The sequence below is a fragment of the Otolemur garnettii genome, unplaced genomic scaffold, assembly GCF_000181295.1.
Source record: "Otolemur garnettii isolate 467f Iridium unplaced genomic scaffold, OtoGar3 scaffold00001, whole genome shotgun sequence".
NCBI classification, from domain to species: Eukaryota; Metazoa; Chordata; class Mammalia; order Primates; family Galagidae; genus Otolemur; species Otolemur garnettii.
In genome coordinates this window covers 61,713,666-61,741,178 of record NW_003852396.1, presented here as the reverse complement: position 1 = coordinate 61,741,178, position 27,513 = coordinate 61,713,666, and the positions used below count along the sequence as shown (strand labels likewise).

General features: G+C 34.7%; 1 protein-coding gene across 1 annotated transcript in view; it reads right to left on the bottom strand.

Moving 5' to 3' along the window:
- The window catches only part of PDHX (pyruvate dehydrogenase complex component X), a 77,045-nt gene that overhangs the window by 31,488 nt on the left and 18,044 nt on the right, over positions 1 to 27,513 (bottom strand). The window contains exons 2-4 of the mRNA XM_003781229.3: positions 23,213 to 23,293; positions 8,038 to 8,138; positions 394 to 593 (exon numbers count right to left, since the gene is read on the bottom strand). Of these exons, the coding sequence (XP_003781277.1) occupies positions 394 to 593; positions 8,038 to 8,138; positions 23,213 to 23,293 (382 nt within the window). The remainder of the gene's footprint in view (positions 1 to 393; positions 594 to 8,037; positions 8,139 to 23,212; positions 23,294 to 27,513) is intronic.

Here is a 27,513-nt window from a genome sequence, read left to right as displayed (position 1 = left end):
GAAAAAAATTTTTTTTGCAGTTTCTGGCTGGGGCTGGGTTTGAACCCACCATCTCCAGCATATGGGGCCAGCGCCCTACTCCTTTGAGCCACAGGTGCCACTCTCCATCAGGAATTTTAAAACCCAATTCAAACTCAACGTGGACATAGACTATATATCGTTCTCCACTGGGGAAGCATAGCTTTGAGAGTACCTGGAACGTAGCTACTACTCAATAACTACTCATTTACTAAATAATGATGATAAAATAAAAATTCTGAGGTCTGAGTATGCTAAGATCAGCAACTTCCTACTTAAATGTGCAAGGATGTTTGAATATGATAATGACTAAAATACCCTAAAAGCTGCCATAATAGTTTTTATTAACAACTTTATTCAAATAAATATACTCACAGTGGTATCCCAGGCATGTGTTCCTTCTTGACAGGGATAGAAATCTGTGGCTCTGCTACGGGGCCCGGCACTGATGGTTTTGGAGCCGGTGATGGAGGACCTACATCTTTGGGAATTTCAACATTTTTCCAATCTTCTCCTTCTTGAACCATCAAACCAATTAGCGAACCTAGTCGTATATTTTTACTTCCTTCTTCAACCTACATTTAAAAAAAAAAAGTAATTGTAAAGATGGAAAGGCTTGTGACTATAGTAGTTTATTCCTTGGCTGGGTAATTCTGTACTGGTTAGAAAGATCTTCTTTTCCTTTTTTTCTTTCAGAATAGCACAGAGGTACAAACAGTTTGGTTACATAAATTGTTTTTTGTACTGTTTGAATCAAAGTTATAAACGTGCCCAGCACCCAGAGAGTGTGCATTTTACCTGTTACGTCACCTCGAATAAGCTTGATCTTGTCTGATCTTGGAAGTTAAGCAGGATTGGGCCTGGTTAGTACTTGGATGGGAGAAAGATCTTTTGAGATAAAAGCTGCTTCCAAATTAGGTTTCTTCCAGCTTCCACCTGCCACGTCCTCCCACTTCCTTCACCACACTCCCCCTTCAATTACTAAAGTCACCCCCCCCAATAAAAAAAAGAATCTAGACTCTCTCCTCTTTCTCATAGCTTTCAAATATGTAAGAACTATCATTATCTTTTTTTTTTTTTTTTTTTTAAATTTGGTAAAGATGAGGTCTTGCTATGTTGCCCAAGCTGGTCTGGAACTCTCGGTCTCAAGACAGAATAGGAGCCACCACACCCAGCATCTTCTTTTTTGGATGTCAATTAATATAAAACTAAACCAAGATGTTTTGGTTACACATCTCAACTATCTGTCTTTCCCAGATAGTTTCTACACAAAGGCTTCAGAATTCTATGAGCTCAGAAGGAATTAATTCCCCCCAAATCTGTTTTACTAAAATGTAAAGCAAAATCTTTTTAGTAGACAGTCTGTAGAAAAAAAGAACGTTCCATGTATAGACAGAATGGGTAAGCTATTCTGTTAAGTACAGTTTACTTCTTTTTTTATATTGACTACTTGCTATCTATTTATCAAACCTAAAAAGTAAAAGCTAAGAAAGACTGGGATTTTTTTTTAAATTAAGATAAATAAATTCTAAGCATTTTAGTAGCATTAATTTATAAAGAAAGGGCTGACTCTAATCATCTAATTCATTAAATCTAAATATCAAACAAAACTCATTAAAAAACATCCCTAGAAAACTATCAGATAACAACATTTTGTAAGTTCAGGACTGGAAGAAAATGTCATGCCTTTAAAATTTTCTCACATTCCTTTCCAATTACTCTAAATAAGGTTCATTACAGATGTACTAAATGAATAATAGAATGATAGACTGCGGGATGTTCACTAATACAGTAATAATAAGGAAAAGCTTAACTTCTAGAATGAGTTTGACATTTCAGAGAACACAAATTTTGATGCTTATTAGTATGTGCATTATTCTTAAAATAATAAGGCCTAAGTTTGAGGGCACAAAACTTTCTAGGTTTACTAATTACTAATGGAAAAGAACAGAAGCAATGCTCCATAAAACAAAAGATATATCAAAAACAGGTATATAATATTGAATAAGAATGTTTAAAAAATTAAAAGCTGTGAAAAATACTAAACAAACCAAGAAAAATTTAATTGTTTAGTTGTTACTGATATATCAAAAAGTTTTATTTCTGTGGATGGTTCATTTCTCTTTACTGTGTCAAAAAAATGAGTTAAGAATATTACTAGGCTAACATTTTTCTTCTAAAAGAACTTCTAACTTAAGATCACAATGTCACTAATATTTTTTAAAAAATTGATAGAAAAATAAGCATTATTAGTGATATGAAGTCCACTTGATGTTAATTCCTTTCAAAGTTGAACCAAAATAGGACTGATTTCCAAGTACAAAACCATTCAAATGTAAACCATTAAGAAACAAAATAGGGAAGTCTTGCTTTAAAAATATCAACTGACGGGTCAGGTGCAGTGGCTCACACCTATAACCCTAGCACTTTGGGAGGCCAAGGCGGGTAGATTGCCTGAGCAAGCAGGAGACTCCATCTCTAAAAAATAGCCAGGCCTTGTGCCAGGCACCTGTAGTCCAAGCTACTTGGGAGGTTGAGTCAAGAGGATAACTTTAGCCCAAGAGTTTAAAGTTGTTGTGAGCTATGACTCCACAACACTCTATAGAGGGCAACAAAGTGAGACTCTCTCTCAAAAAAATAAACACTTGATTTCTGAAATCTGAGTCAGACACTCAGATTTCACTCATACAGAATCTGAAACTGACACCTCACTTTCTGTTTCATTTACTGTAAATCATCTAAATGATTTTTATACATACTCTACCAACATGATGCTGACATCTTCACAAGTAGGCAATGAGAGTTTGCTATCATTTCAAATTTTGCCAAATCTAAATATCAGATAAAGCATTTTTAAACACTCAAATTTTTTTCCATTAAAACAATGACATCAGGAAGCATGAAACCCACAAGGACAAGTAATATATCAAACTAGCACACTATTTGAATATGTCACAGACATGAAAGAAGTAATGTTAATCATAGTTCCACTTAAAGTCATTAAAATCACTGTGTAATTTAAGATAATTTCTTTGACATTTTCTATTCCCTTAACACAATAAGAAATCTTTTAGAAGTGTGCTAGTTTTCTGTAGACACTTGGTTATGCTGCAATAAGAAGATATTCAAAACTTGTATGGACTTAATAATAGAAGAATAAATAACATTTTTTGCAAAACTGTGTTTAGAAAGCTAGCAGACCTTGGTGACTGTCCCCTCTCCTCTATCCAGGTTAGCACTGTGCATGAACTCTGTTCTACCAGAGCACCTGGAGCTTGAGGATACTTCAAACATCCAGCTTTTCCCATGCACTTAGCTTACTTGATCAAGGCCCTCTCTTACTCTTGTATCATTGATTTCTTAATATTAAATGCAAGGTTTTTACACTCAGTGCTATTAACTAACAGCTCATCAATGCTGAAATATTGTATCTTGACTCTATCATTCAAAGCTGTGCATGGAATTCCTGACTTTTGATGCTGGCTCCACCACCTACTGGTTATGAAAACTTTTAGTTTCTTTATCTCAACATGCCTATTTCCTGATCTGTAAAATGCAAATAATAGTAGTAGCTATTTCACAGAGTTATGATAAATAAAAATGAGTTATAGGTAAGATCCTTAGAACAGTATCTCCCATCTAGTAACTGCTATATAAATGTTGAAGATATTATTGTTGCCAGTATTCTGATGGTGTTTTCCTCAGGAAGGGTTGGAAATTTATGCCTAAAGGCACCCATATGGCTGGTAGCACAAAAGGGTAAACAGCAACACAAATAGGTGGTTAAGGTCTATGATAAACTTTTTTTTTTGAGAAAGACTCATTTTGTCACCCTCGGTAGAGTGCCTGGCATCACAGCTCACAGCAATCCCAAACTCTTAGGCTTAAGCAATTCTCTTGCGTCAGCCTCCTACAGGCGCCCGCCACAACACCCCACTATTTTTCAGAGATGAGGTCTCACTCTGGCTCACACTGGTCTCGAACTCATGAGCTCAGGTAATCCATGCACCTTGGCCTCACAGAGTGCTAGGATTATATAGGTGTGAGCCACTGCACCCAGTCTATTTCTTGGTAATACTCACATGGAATCTGAATTTCATCCCTCAACTTGGGTCCCTACTTTCAGGCCTCTGTACCAGAGCCATGGCCACAGACCTAGTAATCACCTACAAGTACAGTAAATAAAGCTCACCTAAGTTCATCAGTGTGCCCAAGGATATAAGATGCTGAAGTCAAGACAAAAGATCTATGGCAGCATTTCAACAGAGAAATTCTTTGAAGGGGTTCACCCTATTAAAGATGTAAATATCTGTTTTAATTCTGATATTATAAAAGAATCAGTAAATTAAGGTATTATTTAAATATTTTATTATTTAAAAGAGAACAATTTGAGAGCTACTAAGTGGCTCCTGACAGTGCAGACAGTGGAGATGAGCATGACTGACTCACTTGGTTCAACACTGGTTTTCCATCATGGTCTGAAACTTTATTCAGTTTTAAACTTTCTTTGTTCTTTAATATGTATTGTTTCACTTCTACACACAATGAACTATGGTTTATAAGGAAGATATATAGGAAACACTGAAGATGAAAACAAATCGTGACAAGCTACATAGCACAGAAGGGAAGAAGAAAGATTCCCTAAGTCCTTGAATAACAGTTGTCTGGCCTTCAAATGCCAAGCACTGTTCTAGCACAGTATTAACTCTAATTCTCCTAGTAAGCTTTGGAGGCAAATACTATTATTACTCCCATTTAGAGATGAAGAAACTGAGGCACAGAAGGGTTACCTAACTTGCTCAAGATCACTAGACTGGTAGGCGGCAATTTAAAAGTATTCTGACATTAGAGATGGCATTCAATATGATCAGTACCAAATCTATCTATATCTACCTGATCAAAATGATCAACTAGGACCTCAAGATGGTACCAGCATTTTAAAAAACAAGCTTACAATATATAAAGTGGATATAATTGATTTAGACTTTAATTCATGGAGGATATAAACTATTATTTCTCTCTATGTGTCATTTATTCATTTCCATATAAAAAAATTAGAACCTAGTAGGATTTGCTCTAGGTTTTGAGATGTCATTTTTCCCAATTAAAATTTTCATGGTCTACAAAGAAAAATCAACTGACGTTTTCATAACTTCAAATTTCAACTCTAAACTTTCAAACCTTAAATGCAACTTTGAAGGCAATTGTGCATAATTTAATAAAAAGGGCAGAGGAAGGGAAATCTAACAAATAAAATCATATTAAAAATACGTTCTTTAGAAAAATACCAATAACAGTATTAGGGTGAGACAGAGCTAAAACACTGAAGAATGTGAATAGAACTAAGAATAGCTATTCTGTTGTTTTTACTATTCAGACGATCAGTAAAAGCAAGTTTTTAAAAGATTTTAGTTTTAACACCCATGGATGTTATCTTTTAGAAATACTTCTATTTTTGAAAATCGTTTGGAATAATGGTCTGCCAATATAATAAAAATCTATCAATGAATATACTGGTAGCTGGTAAGATACAATTTTAATATCTTACACCCATTCCCTCTCAAATAATCCTAGTTTGTATGACAAATTACACAGCAATCCTAAATATGCCAGAACCCGAACTGGATTAACCTCTAATAAAACCTCCAAATATCATATGTCATCCTAAGACTTTACTTTACTAATTTATCACTTAACACACCCATTTTCCAATTTGCAAAATATAAAACTTAAGACTAAGCTGATGGACTGATCTCTGTAATCTGTAATTTAATGTTTTCTACGTGACAATTTACTAATGATTAAAAGAGAGCTTAAAAACTTTCCCAGTAATTGAAATAAATTAGAAATAAATCATAAAATTATTGATATTGACAGCAATTATTCTTTATTTACAACAGTAGGAGCACCTTAGCTTTTCTTCTGGTTCTAATTAAAATGCAGTAAGGATTATTTTATGTTTAAAATAAAATTTGGATGCAAACATTTTACCTAAGACATCCAAAAAATAATGAAATTGTGGGGGTAAAAGAACATGAAAGCCTCTCAAAGTCTAATGAAACAAACTTCTCAAAAGAGAAAAATACATAATTTCTCATCATTTCAAAAATGTGGGCTAAAACTAAACACTAGCATTTTTAGTGATTCAAGTTTTATTTTTAATGTTTAGTTTTATAATATCTCTTGCTTTTCAATAACCTCAGTTATCTAGTTCCTTGATTCTGAAAGTAAAAAATCACATGTATTCTTTGAGAAATCATTTTATTATGTGTGCTAATATGAGAAGTATTCCACAATGTAAGAGAAAAATGCTAAAGGTGTACATCTTGCTAGTTGTTGGGGGTGGGAGTGGAAAGGCAAAAAAAAAAAAAAATCACTGGTAATATCACCTTAATTTTTTCTCAATTTTCCCCCATAAAATTTCAGACATTGTGTTATGAACATACTCCTATTTCCATTACCTAAAAAGTATGTGGAATAACAATAAAGCCACAAAGGCCTAAAATATATTATACATACAATCTTTTCTTTCACAAGAAAATCGCTGTGACACTAAAGCTGCTATCAAGTATACCCACCCCTGCCCCCAACCTTTTTCAGAACATTAGGGGCAGATGAATAGGCAGTGCCAACCCACTGACATGGCTAGCAATTTCAAATGCATTACTAAGCGGCTAAGTGGAAAATGCTATCAATTCTGGGAGACTTTCACAGCCAGACAATTCACAGCCTGCCAGAAGCACACACAATAAAATGCAGCTATGTTTATAACATAAGGTAATGCACGCAATCTTTTTCAAAATGCTGCATCTATTTGTCAAGAAAACTATTTTTGGTATGAATATTTATATTTTCCCAGTTATAAAGGTGCAGAAATGTTACCCTTTGATTCCTATGTCCTACAAGGAAGTGAACCACATGTTTAACCCGTGTTTCAACTTGGCTATCACAGATGACAAATAAAGGAAGTTGGACATATTAGGATTCCAAAAATAAAACATAAGTGGCTAGAAAAAAAGGGAAAGAGAATTTTCTAGTAAAAACTATAGTTAAAGTTGTTTTAGACTCTCATCTAATTAGAGTATAACATTCCAGAATGCGGTCTTTGACTGGAATACACAATGCAAGGCATTATATCCATGCTTCAAGCAGAGATGAACAAATGAATCAGAACTAAAAACCCCTCAACAAGGGACTGCTAAGAGATGTGCTGCTTAACTGTTAATGTCACAGATGACAAACAATAGAAGTTTGACATATTATGATTCCCAAAATAAAACATACAGGCACAAAGGGATACTTACAGGCCAGTCACAACCAGCCAATACAAATCATTAGGCAAACATACTGACCAGCATACAGGTTAATGGTCACCAAGAGTAGAACAAACAATTATAATAATGGGAAAAGCAGTGTTTATTGAACACTTGGTGGGTAATAGGTCTTGGGAGGATTGGGTGTGTTCACTCATAATCTTTCCCACTATCATCTCATAATATTGGTATTTTTATTATCATCTCCACTTTACTGTGAAGAAAAAAACACAGAGGCTAGAGAAACTGCTATTCATTATAAAACTAATAAATGGCAGAACTTTTTAATTTAGCTATATGAATCAGTCAGCAGGGCAGCTCCAGAGTCCTCAGTCCTAGCTGCTGCCCTATACTACCTAGTAAATGTGAAACTAAGAAATAAACATGCTTGTTGGCTCCACCAGTGAATGTATTACATAACCCTAAATAGTCATGTTTCTGTCACAAGCTTACAAAATTTCATGTTATTTGTCATGTAGCTCCAATATTCTACTACAAAAACAACATACACATTACAGAAAATTTAGGGAAAAAAGGCTACTAGACCTTAACACCAAAACATTTTAAACACTTGAAATAAAAGTGTATTATTATAGTAGATCATACACCATTATAAATAAATAAAAATAAAAGGTAACTTTAATTCAAGAAACTCTATTTTTAAGAAATCTTTATTCTGCTGAAGATAATTAAAATAAAAACTTACCACTATTTTGGCCAAGACACCATCATCGCTTGCATCTAAGGTCACCACAGCTTTGTCAGTCTCAATTTCACATAACGCATCACCAGCACTGACAGCTTCACCTACAAAACAACACTACGTTTACTTTGGTTTTTAAAATACGAATATTGCCCTAACTTCCCCACTATACAATTCATCCATGGAACAGAAAACCACTTATGCTCCCTAAATCCATTGAAATAAAAACAAAAAATTTAATGTTAACACATTTATAAGCATGTATATGTCTAAAACATGAATAAATTCCACAATATTCTATAGCTTTTTGGGGGCTGTGAAAATACAAGTAATTCTTATTACTTATATGTATGCATTATGTGTATTTTCCAATACCTCCATAATAGACATACATTATATTATTATAATAAAGATACCTTTACAAAGATTACAGACCAATACTAAAAATATTAAAAAAGAAATCACACTTTATAGGGACAATAGCAGCAAATTCATATTCACCACTGAACAAATCAATTCCAGATTCCATATCTCCTCCTCTTTTTCATACACTTTGTTATTCCATGAAAGAATAGTTTTTTAAATAATAGCACTTCAGGGCTAACATCTTAAAGCAAATTCAGAAATCCCACTGGCACTATATAGCATATATGAATAAAACATAAAGACAGAAAATTAAAGACACAGCCAAGGTCAAATACAGATCATTTCTGGGCAACAAAAAAGATCTAGAAACTCAAAAAATGTTGAGCCGGACCTGAAGCTACAGACTTATTGGTTTCTAGATCTAGAAGCAGGTTTAGGGTAGTTTTCTTTGGGGAGTTTACTAAAAGTAGCCTGCTGGATATAAGGGACTCATACCAGATTCACTACTTGAAGGTAGGGCTAAGTCAGAGTTCTAGTCAAAATATGAGGCTGATAAAATGGGCCATCAAAACGTACTGACTGAGACTATGGTTTTAATCACAAACTGTGGGTATAGCAAGGTGGGGGAGAAAAGTATTGCCTCAGTACCAAGAACCGAGCCAAGCCACTCTCTGGTTTCAGGACTGCAACCGTCAATCAATATCCCCCCAAATCAATGGCAGAATCCCTGGAGGGGCCAGGTGAGGGATGCATAGGAGGAAAAACATTCAAACAGAAAGAAAAACCTTCCATTCAAAAGTAAATTCCAAAACTAAGTTCTAAGAAATATGAAGAAATCTAATGCTAAGAAAAGCAAGCCACAAAATAAATAACTGGAACAAAAAAAATATGTAAAAGATTATAAAACAAACATCTTGCAGATGTTCAAAAAATATGAATAAAAGTGGAAAGCCATCACAAGAGAAAGAAATTTTAAAAAATAATGTACAGAAATAAAACATCAGGTAAAAACTAATTAAAAATCTTGAAAATAAAAAATTAAGTCACTGAAATAAAAAGACACAATCAATGAAATATAGTCTAGGCAGGGCATAGTGGAAGAGAGCATTAGTAAACTGAAAGGTAATCACTTGGAACTTAATATAGACAGACAAATAGGCAAAAAAACCAAAACAAAAAAGGAAAGAGCAGTTAAGTGACATAGGTTGTGGCTGTGATGTTTGCTAATGGAGTTCCAAGAGAAGAGATTGCTGGAGAATGAACACAGCAAGAGACAACTGCTGAGAATTTCCCAGCACTGGAGATATATGTCCTCATAATGAAAGATCTTTGAATGAGTTTAGTATTGACAAAAAGAGGGCAGAAGAGAGCCTTGCAGCTTGTTAGGAACATTCTAAAATTTACAATATTAGATAATCTAAATGCTGATCTAAGTGGTGGTAACATGGGTATATGTGTATATAAAATTTAACTGCACTTACACTTCACACAAGTTAGACCTTGATAAAACATTAAATAGAAAAAAAGTATCAGATTACATAAACATGAATCCACATTAGATATACTATAGCTAAAGTACATACATAATAATAAAAATATAATCTTAAAACCTGTCAGAGTGGCTCAAAAGAGTAGAGCGCCAGCCCCATATGTTGGAGGTGGTGGGTTCAAACCCAGCCCTGGCCAAAAATGCAAAAAAAAAAAACAAACCTATCAGGGTGAAAAAATACAGATTACCTCAATGGAATAAGGCTGAGAGCACACTTCTCAGCAGCTGCAATAGAGGTCAGAAAATAGGGAAGCAAGATCTTCAAAAAGCTGAGGAAAAATGTCTAAAATTTTATTTGTAGCCAAACCCATCATTCAAGAATGAAGGAAAAATACACTTTAGACATACAAAGGCTAAGAAAATTTACCACCTACTAAATATCACTTGATCTTCGAAAGATCACAAAAGAAACAATTGATCAAGAAGAAAAGTGGACACAGGACCCATGGTATACAAAAAAAAGTAATCACAGAAATTGCTAAAATGCTAATGATTAACCAAATAAAAACGAACATTTGAGGGTTTAAAAAGTCTAAAACTCAAACTCTAATAAATAATGAGATAGATAAGGGAATGTTCAGGTGAAAAAGCATGCTAACAACTTTGGTACAATTAGGAGGAAAAAATATTGGAAAAATTTAATTTTAAAATAGAAATATACAGGATCTAAAAAAGCAGAGGAAAATATAAAATAACAAAAATGATAATCTAACTGAAGGCAGGTAAATTAAAAGAAAAGGGCCGAATAAACAAAAATGTTGGAAATATGTATATACAGGTATACCAGTAATCACAATAAATATAAATGGATTAAAATCACTTATTAGAAACAGGGATATAAAACAGATACAAAAATAAAATTTGGATAAATGTAGCTTACAAGACAGAGACATAAAACAAAAACAGAATAAAAAAATAAATGGATAGAAAAACGTGTAACAAATAAATACACCTCCTTATAAATATACCAGAAATAACTGATAAAGAATTGAAGACATGGCTTAAAAAAATAAATAGATAAAAAAATAGCTGAAGTAGCAATATTATCATTAACAAGAGAACATGAAGAAAAAACTAAAATACTAAGTTAACAAATATATTCCAAAGTTCACTCTATAGAAACTACTCCATTGTATTCTAAGATGCTCAAATAGAGTTACATACTCAAAACCACTGAGAGGCCCCAGTGTAAGTTATTTTAATGAAATAAACTCATGATATTTATTGATCACCTAACCCCTAAGAGATGTCTCTAGTTAATAAATATCTATTGAAAATGTACTAAGGCACTGAGGAGATAGCAGTGAACAACATCAACAACAAAGACTTAGGATTTTCAACCTCTAGGAGCTTGCTTAATAACTTGTGACAAGTACATCAGAAATTACAATGAGGTGAAGTAAAGGATGCTTTGTGAACATGCAAAATTAATTCAGTTTTAGAAGATGAGAGAGGCTTCCTAGAATAAAATGACATCTAATTTGAGCCTGAAAAGATGAAGAATAGACAAGTAAAAGGGCAGTGATCAAGGCAGAAGGCACACAGCCAAAGCCCTGGGAGGCAAAGAGAACACGAACTTTGGACAAACTGCCAACAGTACGTGAAAGAAATGATGAGATTAGGCTGGTAAAATAAATAGAAATAGACCCATAATGACCTACATATGTCATAGAGACAAAGCTACAGTGCCACATTATAGCATATTCCTTTATATGACAGATATTTTAGCATTCAAAATATCATATTTCGAAAGGAGAAGAACATCACACTCTTCTATGTTTCTACTGTAACTCTGGGAGAAACTATTGAACTAAGCAACCTAGCAACAAAACACTATTTAGATGCCTAGAAAATAAATTCTGGCCAAAGGAAAACAGAATAAAATAATGTTGTATCATTTCTGTTCACCTATATTCAAATCCCAACTTCCCTTTAAGAACCACCTATAAATTCTATTTCTCTAAGTAACTCAACCGACAAGATTTTGTTCCTGTTTCAGAATTCCTATGGTAGTTATGATTAATTTGAAAAGAATCACAAATTATATCATAAAATGTTACATTACTGTTAAGAGTTTTTAATGTGGGGTTTCTTGCATTTACTAGACTATGAGCTGCTTCTTCACAACACGAGCAGGACACACCTTAAGTGCTTTATATTCTCTCCATTCTGCACATCTCAGGCCACTGCCTTACACATAATGAATTTTAGATTAAAACGCTTTAGGAAAAAAATGACAATAATTTTACCAATCCATATTTTCTCATAAGGTGTACATTAAACTGTCCTTTATTATTTGTTTTGGTTCTAATATTTGATTTGTAGCATGTTTCTGACATTTATAAGAAAGGTAGTATTTTTCTCTCTTTTTAAAAACCTTATACTAACATCTATTCATATAACAGACAATATGCGAGCTATATGAGAATGCTGAGAGAGAAGAGGGAGGATAAGGGTAAGGAAGAGAGAGGGAGGGAAAGAAGAAATACACAGAAAAATGTATCTACTATTGTATGACTTTTACTATGAGCCATAGCAAAACATAAAACATATATACATGAAAGCATTAGCCCTAATTTATCATAAAACTAAGGTTCTATCAATAACCATAATGTAAATGCCAAAAGAAAATTGTGAGCCTAAATAAAGAACCTACTGAATTATACCTTTGATCAAAAATTTAATGTTATAATTCAGAAAGGCTGCTTGGCAGAGCAGTTATAAGGACACTGTCCCAGCTCAGATATGAGTTTGATTCCGAGCTCTGACACTTACTAGTGATCCAAGTTACTAAAAGTCTCAGACTCTCAGGAAAATGCTGCATGGGTAGCTATATATTAAAAAAAAAAATCATGAAACTGGAAGTGTTAACACTTCACATACCTCTTTAGGTAATACTTTACAACATCTTAGGTGAAAATAAAAATAAAACCTTAGCTGTATAACCATTAAGAATTAAGACCCAGTCTAGTTTCCCATTCCATATTGTCATTTCTAATAGATCATTCAACATTGATGTGTAAGGCACCCTCCTAACCCCTGGGTATAAAAACAACAAGGTACAGTTCTGTCTACAAAAGTTCAGAGGAAGAGTAAAGACTGAGCAGCTAAGAGAGGCTCACGGGCAGCGTGAGGTAACAGACGGCTTCTCAGCTGCCATGTTGATAGCTGACTGGCTGCAGAAAGAGATGACAGCCCTGGAGTGTTCCTGCACCATCTTCTCAAGGTCCATGTCAGTGGTCGAGGTGGAACGGGCCCAGAGCGAGAGTGTGGGCCCCAGGAGGGGCCAGAGCAGAGGTTCGCCGGGGGCCGCTCCCCAGCACCGACGCCAGCATCATCGCCCTGTTCCTTTGTCCAGATGGGCAGAGCCAGAGCTGAGGACTGCAGTATACTGAGGCTTCCCTTTCTTTTTTTAAATTCTAGGTATGGAGTATAGTCTTGGTCGGACACAGTTAATGGTGAAGTTTATTTTATGAACGAAACACATCCTGTGGTTTTCACAAAATAATTTCGTTTTGCCAAAAAATAAGAATTAAAGTTTTAAAAGATGTGTAGTGGTAGTGGTGAAGGAGAGCTTGTTTTTATCTGTAAGACCAAGTAAATAACAGCAACATGAACGTTAAAGAAAAAGTCTTCTCAGTGCTATGTAGAACCATAACGACAACCATGATTAGACACAAAAATAATTATTTACCTGACAAATATTTACTAGGTGCCCTATATAAATGACCTATCAAACACTATGGAAAAAAACAATAAGAAAATAAGACAGATCTGCTTCAAGAAGTTCCTAATCTGATTGGAGTAGAGTATAACAAGCAGACAATGCCAACCCCATCCAATTAGTACCCACAGCAGAATGGGAATACAGAGCAGGGACGCCTAGTCAGTGTTTGTCAACCCTTGCATGGGCCAAGACTGAGGCAACCTGGCTGCTGGGCCAGTTGAGCAGGTCCTGTCCTAAGGGCTGCAGGCATGAGTAGCAGTTTGGGAAGGGCCTATTAGACAAGATTAACCTCCCACACATCACTCTGGCCGCTTACATGACATGGATCTAGTGGCTACTGTATCAGGCAGTTCACCACAGAAAGTTCTATTAATATTACTGTACTCTATGATTCCATTTGCCAACTTAAAAATTCCAATATTAGCAACCAATGTAGAAAAGTATAGTAGCAGGATGTAATTCAGTAATAAAGGACTGAGCTGCTGATAAATGCCAAAATATGGATGAACCTAAATGAAGGAAGCCAGTCACAAAAGACTATATAATAATACCGTATTACTCTATTTACATGAAATGTCCAGAAAAGGCAAAATCTTAAAGACAGAAAGTAGGTCAAGGTTGTCTAGGGTTAGAGATGGGAGAAGGGAGTGACTGCAACCAGGCAGCAGGGATCTTTTGGGGGTGACAGCAATGTTTTAAAACTGAATTGTGGTGATGTTTGTACAACTTTATACATTTGCTAAAAATCACTGACTTGTCTATGGAAAATAGGTAAATGTATGGTTTAAAAATTACGTCTGAAAACTGTTAAAATAGCACACTGAAAAAAACAGTGATATTTCTTATAAAATATACTTTTCAAAAGTTTTCCATTTTAGCACCGCAAACATAAACATATTCTCTGGAAATAATGGAAACTAAAGCCCCATCTACAATAGATTCCAAAGACCCATGTAACTTTCTAGTGACACCTAATGCTACAGGATAAAGCTTTCTTCAAAATCATTTTACTTATGGAATTTATAACAACATTATCTTAATTAGATATAGTCTGAGATGTTTACAAAAACTATCTGAAATATGCCAAATCCCCTGTCTCATGGCATGCTATGAAAGGCTCACAGAGAATGACAGTATCTGAGAGATAACACCAGGAACAGCAGTGGCATGCACCAATGTTAAGTATACTTAATGACAAATGTTCCAGGTACTATGGGGCTAAACACTTGATGGAATTAGCTCAACTTGGTTTTGTCCCACAGTGCTTCATAGCAGAGCAGAAAATCTTAAGTAGCTTAAGAAAGTAAACAATATATTTTATCCTCAAATATTCTCCCATAAAAGGGAAATATTCTCTTCCTTGTTATTTTAACAGATTTGACCTTTCAATCGATGACAAAATAAACTATGCTCAGACTAATTAAACTAAAAATAACTGAAGCACACTTGCCCCCAATTAAAAACTTATAAAAGAGATGGCAGAATTGTAGCTTAATTCACCTTTCAAGAGATTTTGAAATTGTGTGTGTTATCTAGCACTTTCACAGTTTTTCCTCTACTAATACTGTGATGTGTATTTTTTATTCAATACTCAGACTCAAATTCTAATACTCTAAAACTACTTTTCTTAAACACTAGTTCAACAAAGATGGAAACAATTTATATGTTACATCGTTTTCTGTGACTTAAAAAAAAAAAAGAAAATGAAAATGAGTTATTGCAGAAATCTAAGGCCAGAATATACTGTACCTGGGATTACATCTAGTTCAACTTTGCTCCCAGGAAGTTCTGGCAGACTGGGCACCACAAAGGACAAACCATGATTCCCAGGCCAGAGTTCTTTTCATTGTACCCCTATTCCTTGGCTTAAAACATACATACACATACATATACACATAGCATAAGCAAAAGTAGTTGTGAGTCAGATTTTCAAGAAATCGTAAAGCAAGGGTGTCCAAGCTTTTCTCTTCTCTGCAGCAAATCTGAAGAATAAAAAAGTTGATGAACAAAAACCAAAAGGTCTGTACATACTTTTTCCTAAACCTGACACTACAGATAAGCAAAACAGTCCTCAAATAATCAGTATGCAGACACCCCTGCCGGGTTTAAGGCTGAACTGCTATCTAGATCATTACCTACCCTTTGCTTAAAAATAGATTCATAATTAGGTACAAAACTACTCTTTTTCATGAAAAATTTCAGTCTTCTTACCGTGTAAAATAATGGTGACCATACATTAATAAAGATCTCAAAATAAAACAAAAAAACACAGCTAATAAGAGAAAAAGGTATATACAAAGTACTATCAGAATATAAATTTGTTTTTAATATAAAGCAACTGAACAGTTACCATAAATGTACCAAGCACCAGGCATGCTTAGACATATACAGTCACACCCACGCGTACACTCTGAACTGTTAATGAAAGAAACAAATTACAATCCAACGATCACAACTGAATCTCAAAGGTGATGTGCTTTAAAAAGAAACTAGTGAACTACTAAGAACTAAGGATTAAGATTGTTCTCAATTATTTACATGTTTTGGTAAAAAACAAAACAAAACAAAACAAAAACCCTCCTCAGTTGATAGAACACAGAATTTAGGAGCAACCTTCAGGGAAACATGCTCCAAGGGTTTAAAATATATCCTGGCCTGCCCACATGAATATAGCACATTGTAACAAAGAAAAAGAGAACAAAATGATGAAACCGTGCGCTTCCTGGCTCTTTATCATACTGTCCAAGTTCTAACAGGTATAAATAACTTATCAGATGGTCAGTGAGCCATAAGTCAGAGATAAATGTGGCCCAAAGAGTCCTTGTATCTACTAGCCTATAAATTCTCAAAGTGTGAAGAAATTTAATCTTTTAAAAATAATCTCTAAAAGGCTGTTCTGTGTCTGAATCATTATTTAATGATATACCTCCCTGTCATTTTGAATATGGAAATAGCCAAAGCTCTGTAATTCATCAGGGAAAAGAAACCTGAAAATAGATCCCAAATGATTATATTATTTATAAAGGTGACACTTTCTCAGATACTGATAATTACTTTAAAAGATGGCAGCAGCCAAGCAGAGTCAATCGCTCAAAGTGCTTCCTAAAGGACTGCTGGCTCTTTCATCTATGACACATGTCTTTCTTAAGCTCCAGAAAATTCTCTGCCATTTTTTCTCTTTGATATTAGCTCTTCTTCCTCATTCCCTCTTCTTTCTCCTTCCAGAATTCCTACTATTGGATTTGCTTATCACTCTATGCTGCATGTAAGCTAATTTCTCCAGGTTGTTCTTCAGTTCACAAATGCTTTGTCCAATCATATCTAATCACACTTTAACCAAACCTTGAGGGTTTCTGTTTTTTAACTTTTGATACAATTTTTTCCATTATTAGAAGTTCTATCTGTCCTTTTCAAATCTGCTTATCCTTTTTCGATGGTGTATTTTCTTATATTTTCAATTCCTTCACTTACATGTTTAATCATTTCAAACATTTTTGATAATTCCAATTAACTGACATTCTTGGAGTTCCACACCTACTGACTTTCAATCATAAAAGACTCCTTCATGTGCATCATTAAATTTGAAACTATGAATCTTTGGTAAGTGGGACTTTATCTGTGAATCTTGTGTGGCTTTAATTAGAGGCTGTATCCTTCTATAATAATGGCTTCTGCCACATTACCCAAGGGGATTATCAGCCTAGGACCACCTTAATTACCACCGAGTTAGCAGAAAATTCAAGTACTATAAATTTGAACCCAAAGCTTCATGAAGAAAGGCCTATGAGAACAAATTCTTAAGGAAGGAGGCATTTTTATTCCATGTAGATCCAAAGTCAACAAATAAATCTGCCTGCTATCCTATGGCATTAAATTCTACGTCCATATGCTGATGACTCTCAAATTTCTATCTCCAAGCAAAACTTCACTCTCTCTGAACTTCACCTCCTAAAGTTATCATCCATTAAACACCTTCCCTTGAATATTTAATAAGTATCTCAAATTTACCACATAAAAATGTGAACCTAACTCCTGATTTCCCCTCTGCCCTTTATATCCCAACTACCCTACAAAACCCCAACTGTTCCCCATCCCAGCAACCCCAGCCTTCCAGCTCAGGTCCAGTGGTGCGTGTGGCCTCAATTCCCACTTACTGCTTGGATACTGGGACACGTGGTGATTCCCCCTTTTCCTGAGTTCAGGCTCAACTTACATTGGAAGATTTCTCTTATAGTATTATATCCAGTAGGATGCAAAAGCCTTACTCCATCTGTTTAGATGTTCAAATCGACTAGACATTCTTAGTGCTGGCTTTTCTATTGGGAACCGGCAAAAGAGTCTATTTAAATTACCTACAGTCAACTCTTGATACCAGAGTACTTCTCAGGGCCTGTTCCATTCAGTGCAATGCTACAAACAGGGCTAGGAAAAGCATATAGAAACCACTTCTTAGTCAATAACCATCAGCATGAATATACCTTGACTTTAGACTAATAACTTTCACAAGACTGATACACTGCAGACTGGTATTCAAGATCCTTCTCACAACCTATCTTATGTCACACCCACTATACCCTCAGAATGCGGCCAGAACTCCCTGCCATTGGCAAAATATGTCTCATGACATCCTCTTTCAAAGTCTTTACCCATACATTTGTATTCACTGGAGTATTCTTCTTTCGCACTTTTTAAAAAGTCCATTTATTCTAGAAGGACCTGCTCAAATAATACCTAATCTGCAACGCCTTCCCAGGTCCCTGTCACATATTCTGCGTTTAACTTACTCTTGCCTCTGCTAATACCTATATTAACCAACCACTTACAGTGCTGATAGGTCTGCTCCAATTACCATGTTAGTTATAAGAAGAAAGGAAACATATTAACAAACTCAACACATATTCCCCACTAAGGAACAGAATTAAGTAATGTTTCCAATCAGAACTGGGTACATCAAGGATCAGTCATGATCGATCATCTGGATAGCCTCACTGTGCCATACCTCCTAACTTCCATAATGGCTCAATCCACAGTTCTATCCATAATCTATTCTGTTCCCCTTCCTAGCAGCCCAAACTCCTTGGGAACTGAGGCCTTGTCCCAAATTCCCAAGCTCATCTGGAGGCTTCTCAAGTAAACACTTGCCAGCCCTCTTCCTGATCTTCACACTTGTCATCACTGGCAAAAGTGATACCATGATAGGCTAGACCTTCGGCAGTCACGGCACAACTCTGCCAGGCTCTGAAGTTCTGCCTCCTGACTAAAGTCTCTAAATGCTGCTTGGTAAGCACTAGACTGAACCACTCAATACCAGCATTTGCCTGAATGACATCTGTACCCACTGAATCACATCTGGACACCCTGGAAGTGCTGGCCAGGGCTAGTCTCTGGTATCAGACAAGTCCTCCCCAGGCTATGTCCTTCATTCTCAACTTGTTCTTCCTTTCTCTCTTACCCTTGTGAACATTTGCTTCACCATTTCTCCAGGTGAAGCATAATAATGGTTGTAGAGAACTCATCTGGTCACCTATAATTACTCTATATATCTGACAACCCTATTAGGAACTAAAAATTCACCCTCTTTCCTCCACAAGTTTAACCTGGCGTGGCATGAAACAAGCATAAGAAAAGATGGCTATATAGACTACTAAAAGAGTATATTCTGTGCCCAATACCTAGAGAGGTGACTCCTGGTGACTCTACATTCGCATGAGACGATGACCAGAAGAGAAAGAAAAGAAAGCACCTGCCAGAAATATACAAAGTCTCTTTTCCTAACTCCTTTGTCCTGTACAATGAGCACTGCAGCATACTCACCTCTTTGGCCCTCATATTCCTGGACTTATTTTCTAAGCACTATACTAGGTACTTAAACCCTGGCAAAATGATTACTAGACACAGTGGAGTAATACAACATCAAATATTCTCTTATAATACTAATATCAAATTCATCTGGTACATATAAAAAGCTGAAGAAAGAGTAATATATCACCTCAAATTAGATCCTGAATCATTTGTACAACTTTTAAATATATATATTATAAAAATTTCAAACATATACAAAAATGGTGAGAAAAGTTAACAAAGCCATGTGTATCCTTTACCCCACTTACACACTGACAACTGATTCATGACCAGTCTTGTTTATCTACACCCCTCCCTACTGGCTCATCCTCTAACCTTGTTATTTTGAAGTCAATCCTAAACATACCATCATTTTATGCATAGGTATTTCAACTCACGTCTTTTACAAATAAGATTTTTTTTAAAAACTAAAATACTGTTATTAAGCCTTTAAAATTAATAATTCCTTAATATCATTAAATATCCATCCAGTGTTGCAAAGTCCCCATCTGTTTTATTTGCTTAAATCATAATCACAATAAGGTCCAAATATTGGCAATGTTCTCCAATCTCTTTTATGCCATGGGTTCACTCTCCCTTCCCTGTCCCTTCCTGAAATTCCTGAACTCCTGAAGAAACTGGCCTGTAGAATTCCTTATGGTCTGGCTTTTACTGATACATTCCTCACAGTCTCACTGCACATGATCTACTTTCCCCTATATTTCCTGGAAAACGGAAGTTAGAGTTATAGGCTTGAGTATATCCGGTTCAACTTTATGGCAAGACTACTTCGCAGCAGAAAGCACATAATATCCAGTTATCTTTTTGTGATGTTAGCAGACACTGATGATCACTGGCTACAATATCCCTTATTTCATTAGAGATTGCAAAATGGTGATACAGTGACTTTCTATGATTTTTCCACTTAACAGCTGAGATATGCTAATAATGAGAAACTTTTCCTTATCAATTATTATATTTAGTTATCCTGGGCTATAGTTCATATAGAAAAAGCAGAAAAAAAGTCTTTCCATTTATTACCAGTTTTCAATTAGTTAATTTCTTAGTATCCTTCAAAGTGACCAATTGTTATTAGGGTTCTTCCTTTCTCCTCCACAATCAGAGCTCACCATAATCTCAAGTCGTCCTCTTACCTCAGCCTTCTGAGTAGCTGGGACTAAAGATGCATGCCATGGCACCTGGCTATTCATTTTTTGTAGACATAGGGGTCTCGCTATGTTGCCCTGGCTGCTTTCAAACTCCTGGGCTTGAGTGATCCTCCTGCCTCAGCCTCTCAAAGTGCTTACACCTCCTATTACAGGCGTAAGCCACCATGTCCAGCCAAGTTTTTCCAGCTACTTTGAACTAAAGGTTCAAATATATTTAATGTTTTCTAATACACTGTAGTTATTATCCTTACGGATTCTCCAACTGTCCAAGCTCTGGTTCCTGAGTGCTTTAACACGCTCTCAGGAGTTTTTGATAGCTTCTTGGCTTTTTGAAGTCACAAATATTCCAAGCTCATTTGTAATTTTCTGCCCCAGACCTGCAAGTAGCTATTCTCCAAGGAGCCTTCATTTACTTTAATAGGAATTTGTATTCAGTGACTACAGTCTGAGTGCCACTAGGGGATAACTGCTACTGGACTGGACCTTTTTACTATGTATTGCCAAAGAAAGAGCTAGAAGAAAATGTGCCACCACGGAGTCTTTCCTAACCTTACCTATCTTATATCTGTTTCTCCTATAAACCACATCAAAACTCTGGTTTCCAATGATATCATCTTAACCACTCATTTGCCTTATCTCATAAAATACAGACAAAAGCCTTAGAATACCAACATAACCACCATAATATGATTACTCTTAACAACTCAGGATTATTTTTTGGAGATGCTTTGTCCTGCAGTTATAATCTATTAGGAATATATAGCCAAATTAAATGACATTTGAAATAGTCTTTCCCTGTATAGTTATGTTAGCAAACAGATATATAATTAAAATCATCTATTTCAATTTGCTTTAATTTTTAGGGCTCCAAGTCCAAGAGAAAAAGTAAGATATATTCAGTGAACTCCAGCTTCTGTTTTCTCCACTACACTATTTCCTCTGTTACTCTATAGACAGCCATCTGTTATTATTGTTACATTATTTACCCTTTCTTTTTAATTTTTAAAATGCTAGCATTGCCACCCCTTTCCTTGATGAATGATACAAAGCTATATGCCCTCATCTGTACCATGCTTTTTGCACTGACGATCACTCCACAGCAGTATAAAGAGATACTCTTCATTCCTTTTTACAGATGTGGATGCAGTAAACGTTATTCAACAAATCCTGTACTCACCAACATTTGGGATGCTTCCACCTTGTGCTATTACAAATAACGCTATGATAAATAGCCTGTGCGTTTGTCCTTTCTCATTTTTTGCCCATGTAACACTGAGATAGATCCCTAGAGGTAGTTGCTGGGCCAAATATTAATATTAATGTAATTTGTCTAGATAGTGCCAAATTCTCTTCCCTAGTATTTATACCATTTTGCATTTCCTCTAGCCATGTATGAGAGTGCCCACTTTCTCCTGTTCTCTCCACAGCCTCATCAACAGAATAGCTTATCAAACTTTATAATGTCTGTCAATATAATCAGTAAGAAGTGATATCTCAGTAAAGTGTGTGTGTATTTCTTAACAGTAGAAAGGTTAAGAATCTTTTCCTGTGTTTAAGAGGCACTGAAAATTCTTTTTCGGTAAACCATCTGTTCATACACGTGTATCTTTACCTAGTCTCCTATTGAGTTATAGTCTTATTCTCTATTTTTTAGGAATATTAACTATTTATAATATAAAATGCAAATACTCTTCCAATCTGTCACTGTTTGGTTACTTGATTTATCATGTTTTCAGCTACACAAAAGTTATTATTTATATGATCAAATTTGTCAGTATTTCCCTTATTCTATCTGAATTTTGAGTTATAGTTAGGGGTTTTATTCTACTTCCAGGTTCACAGAAAACCACCATCCCTCACCTCTAGTTTCATTTTTGTATATTGTTTCAGTCATCTGTAATTTATCTTGACATAATACAGAGAATAAATCTAATATTGTTTTTCTTCATTATACACTAAATCTCCCTGTGTAACTACACGTATTCCTCATTTCCTAGTCACTTCCATTCATCTGTCTTTTTAAAGCACCAATCCAATAGTTTTAATTCTAGAGGCTTAACAATATATTTCAATAACTAGTAGGGCTACAACCTGCCTCTTCTACTCTTCTTTTGAGGGTTTTCCTTGTAACTTTTATCTGCTTTTTTCAAATTTATAATCAACTTGCATAGCTCTAGGAAAACACACACACACATAATCATGATAAAGTCATGAATTAAGGGGAATGAAAATTTATGAAGTTGAAACCTAAAGCCATGTATAAGGACTAAAATTTGGGGGAAAGGCCTTGAAATATTTCACTATTCTGAGCCTGAAAAGACACAGGCTCAACCCAGAAAATCTTTGTTACATCACTATGGGAAAATTTTATTTAAACAAATGTATGTTAACTAGGAAAGGAACACAACTAATTTAATATATATCCTGTATTGCATAACACAACTGATTAGAAAAAAACCCCCAAGTGACCAAAATAACAAAGCACAAAGCACCAAATAACAATGCATGAGTAATGTTCTTGCTCACCTTCCTTTTTCAGCCACTTCACAATGTTTCCTTCTTCCATTGTAGGAGATAGTGACGGCATTAGTATCTTAATGGGGTCAACTGAAATTAAAAATAAGAAAAGGTTAGCCACACAAAATAATGTGCTTCATGGGGTATCAATAAAATTCAAGTAAATTACCATCAAATGTTCCTTGAGCAAGAGGATATTCCCAAGTTTAACCCTCAACTGTTAAACTAAGTAACCAGTAAACAGTATAGGAACATGAAATGCTCAACTTTCTACAAAAGAAAAATCTTTCTTGGAATACTTTCCTGTCTTTTTTTCATACCCTATCCTCTATACATGTTTTCAAACCAGGTGCTTACAAGTTAAAAAAAAAAAAAAGGAAAAATTAATTTAGGTTTCATCTCCTCCTTCCACTTTTGTCTTTGCAATAAATATTGACTCATAAAGTGACCCAAGAAAATGACCAGGAAATAAACTATCACCACCAACAACAAAAATGGGGTTCTGATGATCTACAGCAGAATAATCAAGATCAAACTTTAAAAGTTGGCTGTTTTTATTTTCCTCTAAAATTGTATTATTTAAGATTCAAAGGTTCCTGCCAGCAAGTGTGAAAAGAAAATTTGCCTTGTCAACAATGAGAGAACCTAAGTGGTTAAATTAATCTCAGATTTTGTTGCACATCATGATCCAAAAGGGTAGACCTCAATCCAGAATGACCCAATAAAGCTTAACCACTTTTTCCGAAGGTACCATGGGAGACACTACATATTTTTCCACCTAAACTTCTCAATAATCAGACTCTGTTTAGGCATATGCTCAGAGGCATGTTTAGATTACAATTTACTAAAAACATATTGTGGTGATAAATTATACTTTCTGAAGTATAGACTCTTTTCTCTCCTCAAATTATTCAGATCCGCAGACCCAAAGCAGCAAAACACTGTAGCACTGCACAGCAAACATATTTCAAATGCTAAAGAGGACAGAATAGGACTTCCTTTGTCTCCATTGACATTTCAGGATTAAAAGCAAGGGAATTTAGCACTAATGTTACATGAGGGTAAATACTTCCCTTCAGGAACTAAACTGATTTTACTGTAATTTCAAATGACAAGGTCCTATGACTTCAAGACAAAGGCACTTCCATCCCATTGAAGTAGGAAGATAGCTTCTGTTGGTTCTTCACTTTTCCTTCACTTCTCGTTGAAGGACTAGGAAAAGGATGTAAGCATATGTAGTACCCACCTCAACCTTTCCCTCCTTTTCTTTTAAGAACTTGCAGCTTAAGGAACACACAGTTTCTTCCCAGCTCTTCCATGTGCAAGGTCTGCCTTTCAAAGACAGATCCATAGAGCCACCTCTCTATGTTGCCACCATTAGGGCCATAGGGTGTAAGGTAGCAACTTAAATATGTGTGTTTGCTTTACATCTATGAACTCTCCCTCTTGAACAAAAAGCCCAAAGTCTAAAGGTGCCGTTATACTAAGGAAGCCAACCATGGAAGGCCACAGATCTAAGTTACATTCTCCAACCCAATGTAAGGATCTGCATTAGGACTGTTACTTTGAACTCTGTCTGACTCCTGTCCTCTCTCTCAACTAGTACTAAATTCTAAGAAGGCCAGAAAAGTAGAATTATCACCTCTAATATCCCAAATATGATAAAACTCAAACCAAACTCCAACTCAACATGTCCATTTCATCCATGAGAAAACCAAAATCCCAACTGCTTAAAAGATGTGAATCTACCTGTTTAACTCTCAAGACTGTACCCTACTATGCTGTACTAGCTTTACATCATAGTGTTCCTTAGAAATCTGGATCATCAATTAATCACCAGCTATTTATAGCCCATTCACCCAGAAATTCAAATACAGCAAACCAGACATATCAAGTTCATGTGAGCATTCTTCATGTCTAATCAAATATCCTAATAAATTCTTTCCTTGTCTTCAGCATACAGAATCCTTGTATTTTAAAACTACTTTACTACTGACAATAAATATTTCAAATGTGGAAGAGAATAATCTACAATTATGTTATATATTGGAAACACAGGAAGAAAAATAGCCACAATAAGTTTCCTAACTCCTAATTTACTATGAAAACAATTATTTCATGAGAGAGTAGAGAACAAAGGCCATCCAACTCCAGTCCACTGTAACTCTGTAACTATAATTGCAGTAGCTACCTTTATTATAGCTTAAACACAAATTATAACTAGAATATAACTTTAAAAATTATAACTAGAATATAGCTAAAATATAGCTTACTTATGTAAAGTAAGTCTTTATGGACTAAAATAGGTATGTTAAAAAATTAGGTGGAAATTAACAAAAATTACTATGCACAATCTCAATCCATTGTCTATAAAATACTGGAGCACCAAATTCTTGAGTAACTAGATTAGCAAAGTATGCTTAGAGAAAACACACACACATACTGAAGCAAACATATTTTATAACATTAATGATGCATCTCCAAGCATCTGCAAATCTGAACCTTAACAATCTTACAGCTAATTTCAAGAATTCTTTAAAAAGTGCTCAAAGCTTAATAAACTACATATTTGGAAATAATAAAGTAAGCTTTCTATCCCTCTACATCATGTTGTGTATCTATTACCTTTTCATTTTTTACATGGCCTGATGAAGAAAACTAAAACATTTAACTAAAGAATGTGTATAGACAGTCAAGCCTCAGCATTTATTTTGTTAAACTCAGAATGATAAATGAACTTTTTGTTTAATTTTAAAAGAGCACTCCCTCCCGCACCATAGTAAGAAAAAATTAAAGCTTTTAAAAAAAGGACCAATGTGTTTGCTTTAGTCAAAATAGATCTAGTATATTATAGAAACATACACCTATTAAATTTATGTATCAAATAGAGTTCCACTTTAAAGAATCAACTAAATGGAGCCCAATGATGCTATACTCAGACTCCAATTTATGACAAATACTAAATCAATTCTCTTAAAACTAAGTTTCTCTTCAATATTTTTATACTTTGGTTCTAGTTGCCATGATACAGTTCATATTTATTTTATGATTCTCTCTCCTATTCTAATCTGTCACCTAAGAGACCTGCACATTTCCATTAGTCCTAACATTAAAGACTATATTATAAAACCTCTGCATTTATTAAGCATTATTTTCCAAATTGCCACATTAAGAACCTCAAATATTTTCATATTTTAAAAGTAAAAATAACATAATCATTTCTCACACAGTCCCCCTTCATGGAATAAACTGAAACTTCTCTGAATAATAATAATAAAATATTAAAATCCCATAATAGATTACTACCCTTACTCTGAAATGAAGGTGATAAAAACTAGGGAAAGATATTATAGATATCTCCATTATTCAGCACTATCTCTTAATCAATCATAGTTGCTTATTATGAAGAGTAAAATGTGCTATATATTTTCAGATCACTCTAACAAATCTACCCTCAGACTTTTATACTAGAAATATCATTTCAGAAGAATAGCATTAGTGTGTTAACAACAGTACATATTTCATTTTAGTATATTCTCTCTTGATTATATACATCTTTTCTAAATGCATTTTTCCAATGGAAAAGTAATTAGACAATCATAATTTCAACTTTCAGTGACGGAGCTGAGCATAGTATCTGCCCTTTATGGCTGCTGTCAATTCAAATAAGATATAATAGGTTTTTAAAGACTCCTTGGAATGGAATTTTACCCTATACCTAATATTTAATTTTCATTAGAAATTAAATGCAGTCTTGTTCCTTATTCCAATAAGCAATACATTATATCATTCACCTGTCAAATTAAGGTTTTAAAATGTGCACCAATTATATTTCCTAACATTAACTTTGCACAACTATAGCTAAAAATAAAGGAAATGCAGTTTTTCTACACTTGTTATATGGGTGATTTTAGTTAGTACTCAAAATGTCCTCAAAATTAAGTTTAAATTCAACCCTCCTATAGTCATTTTAATGTTCTGTTCCTTTTTATAAAGCTAGCAAATTTTATCTAATTGACTTGGTAAATATGCCCTTCTACAGTAGTTACAAAACATATTAAACATTTTTTAGATGGTTGTGATAATCTATATGTCCAGTAATTTATATTTAAGCACCCTAATTTTAGAAGTCTTGCAAACCATTAGAATTCTTTTAATCTTTTTTTTGGTCTCAACAGAATGACAAAATAAATGAAAATTTTTTGCTTAGATATTGCCACTTTCCTTACCATTATCAACCACATGAGCAATCTCTGTCAACCACTGAATTTTTTTTTTTTTTTTTTTTGAGACAGAGCCTCAAGCTGTCC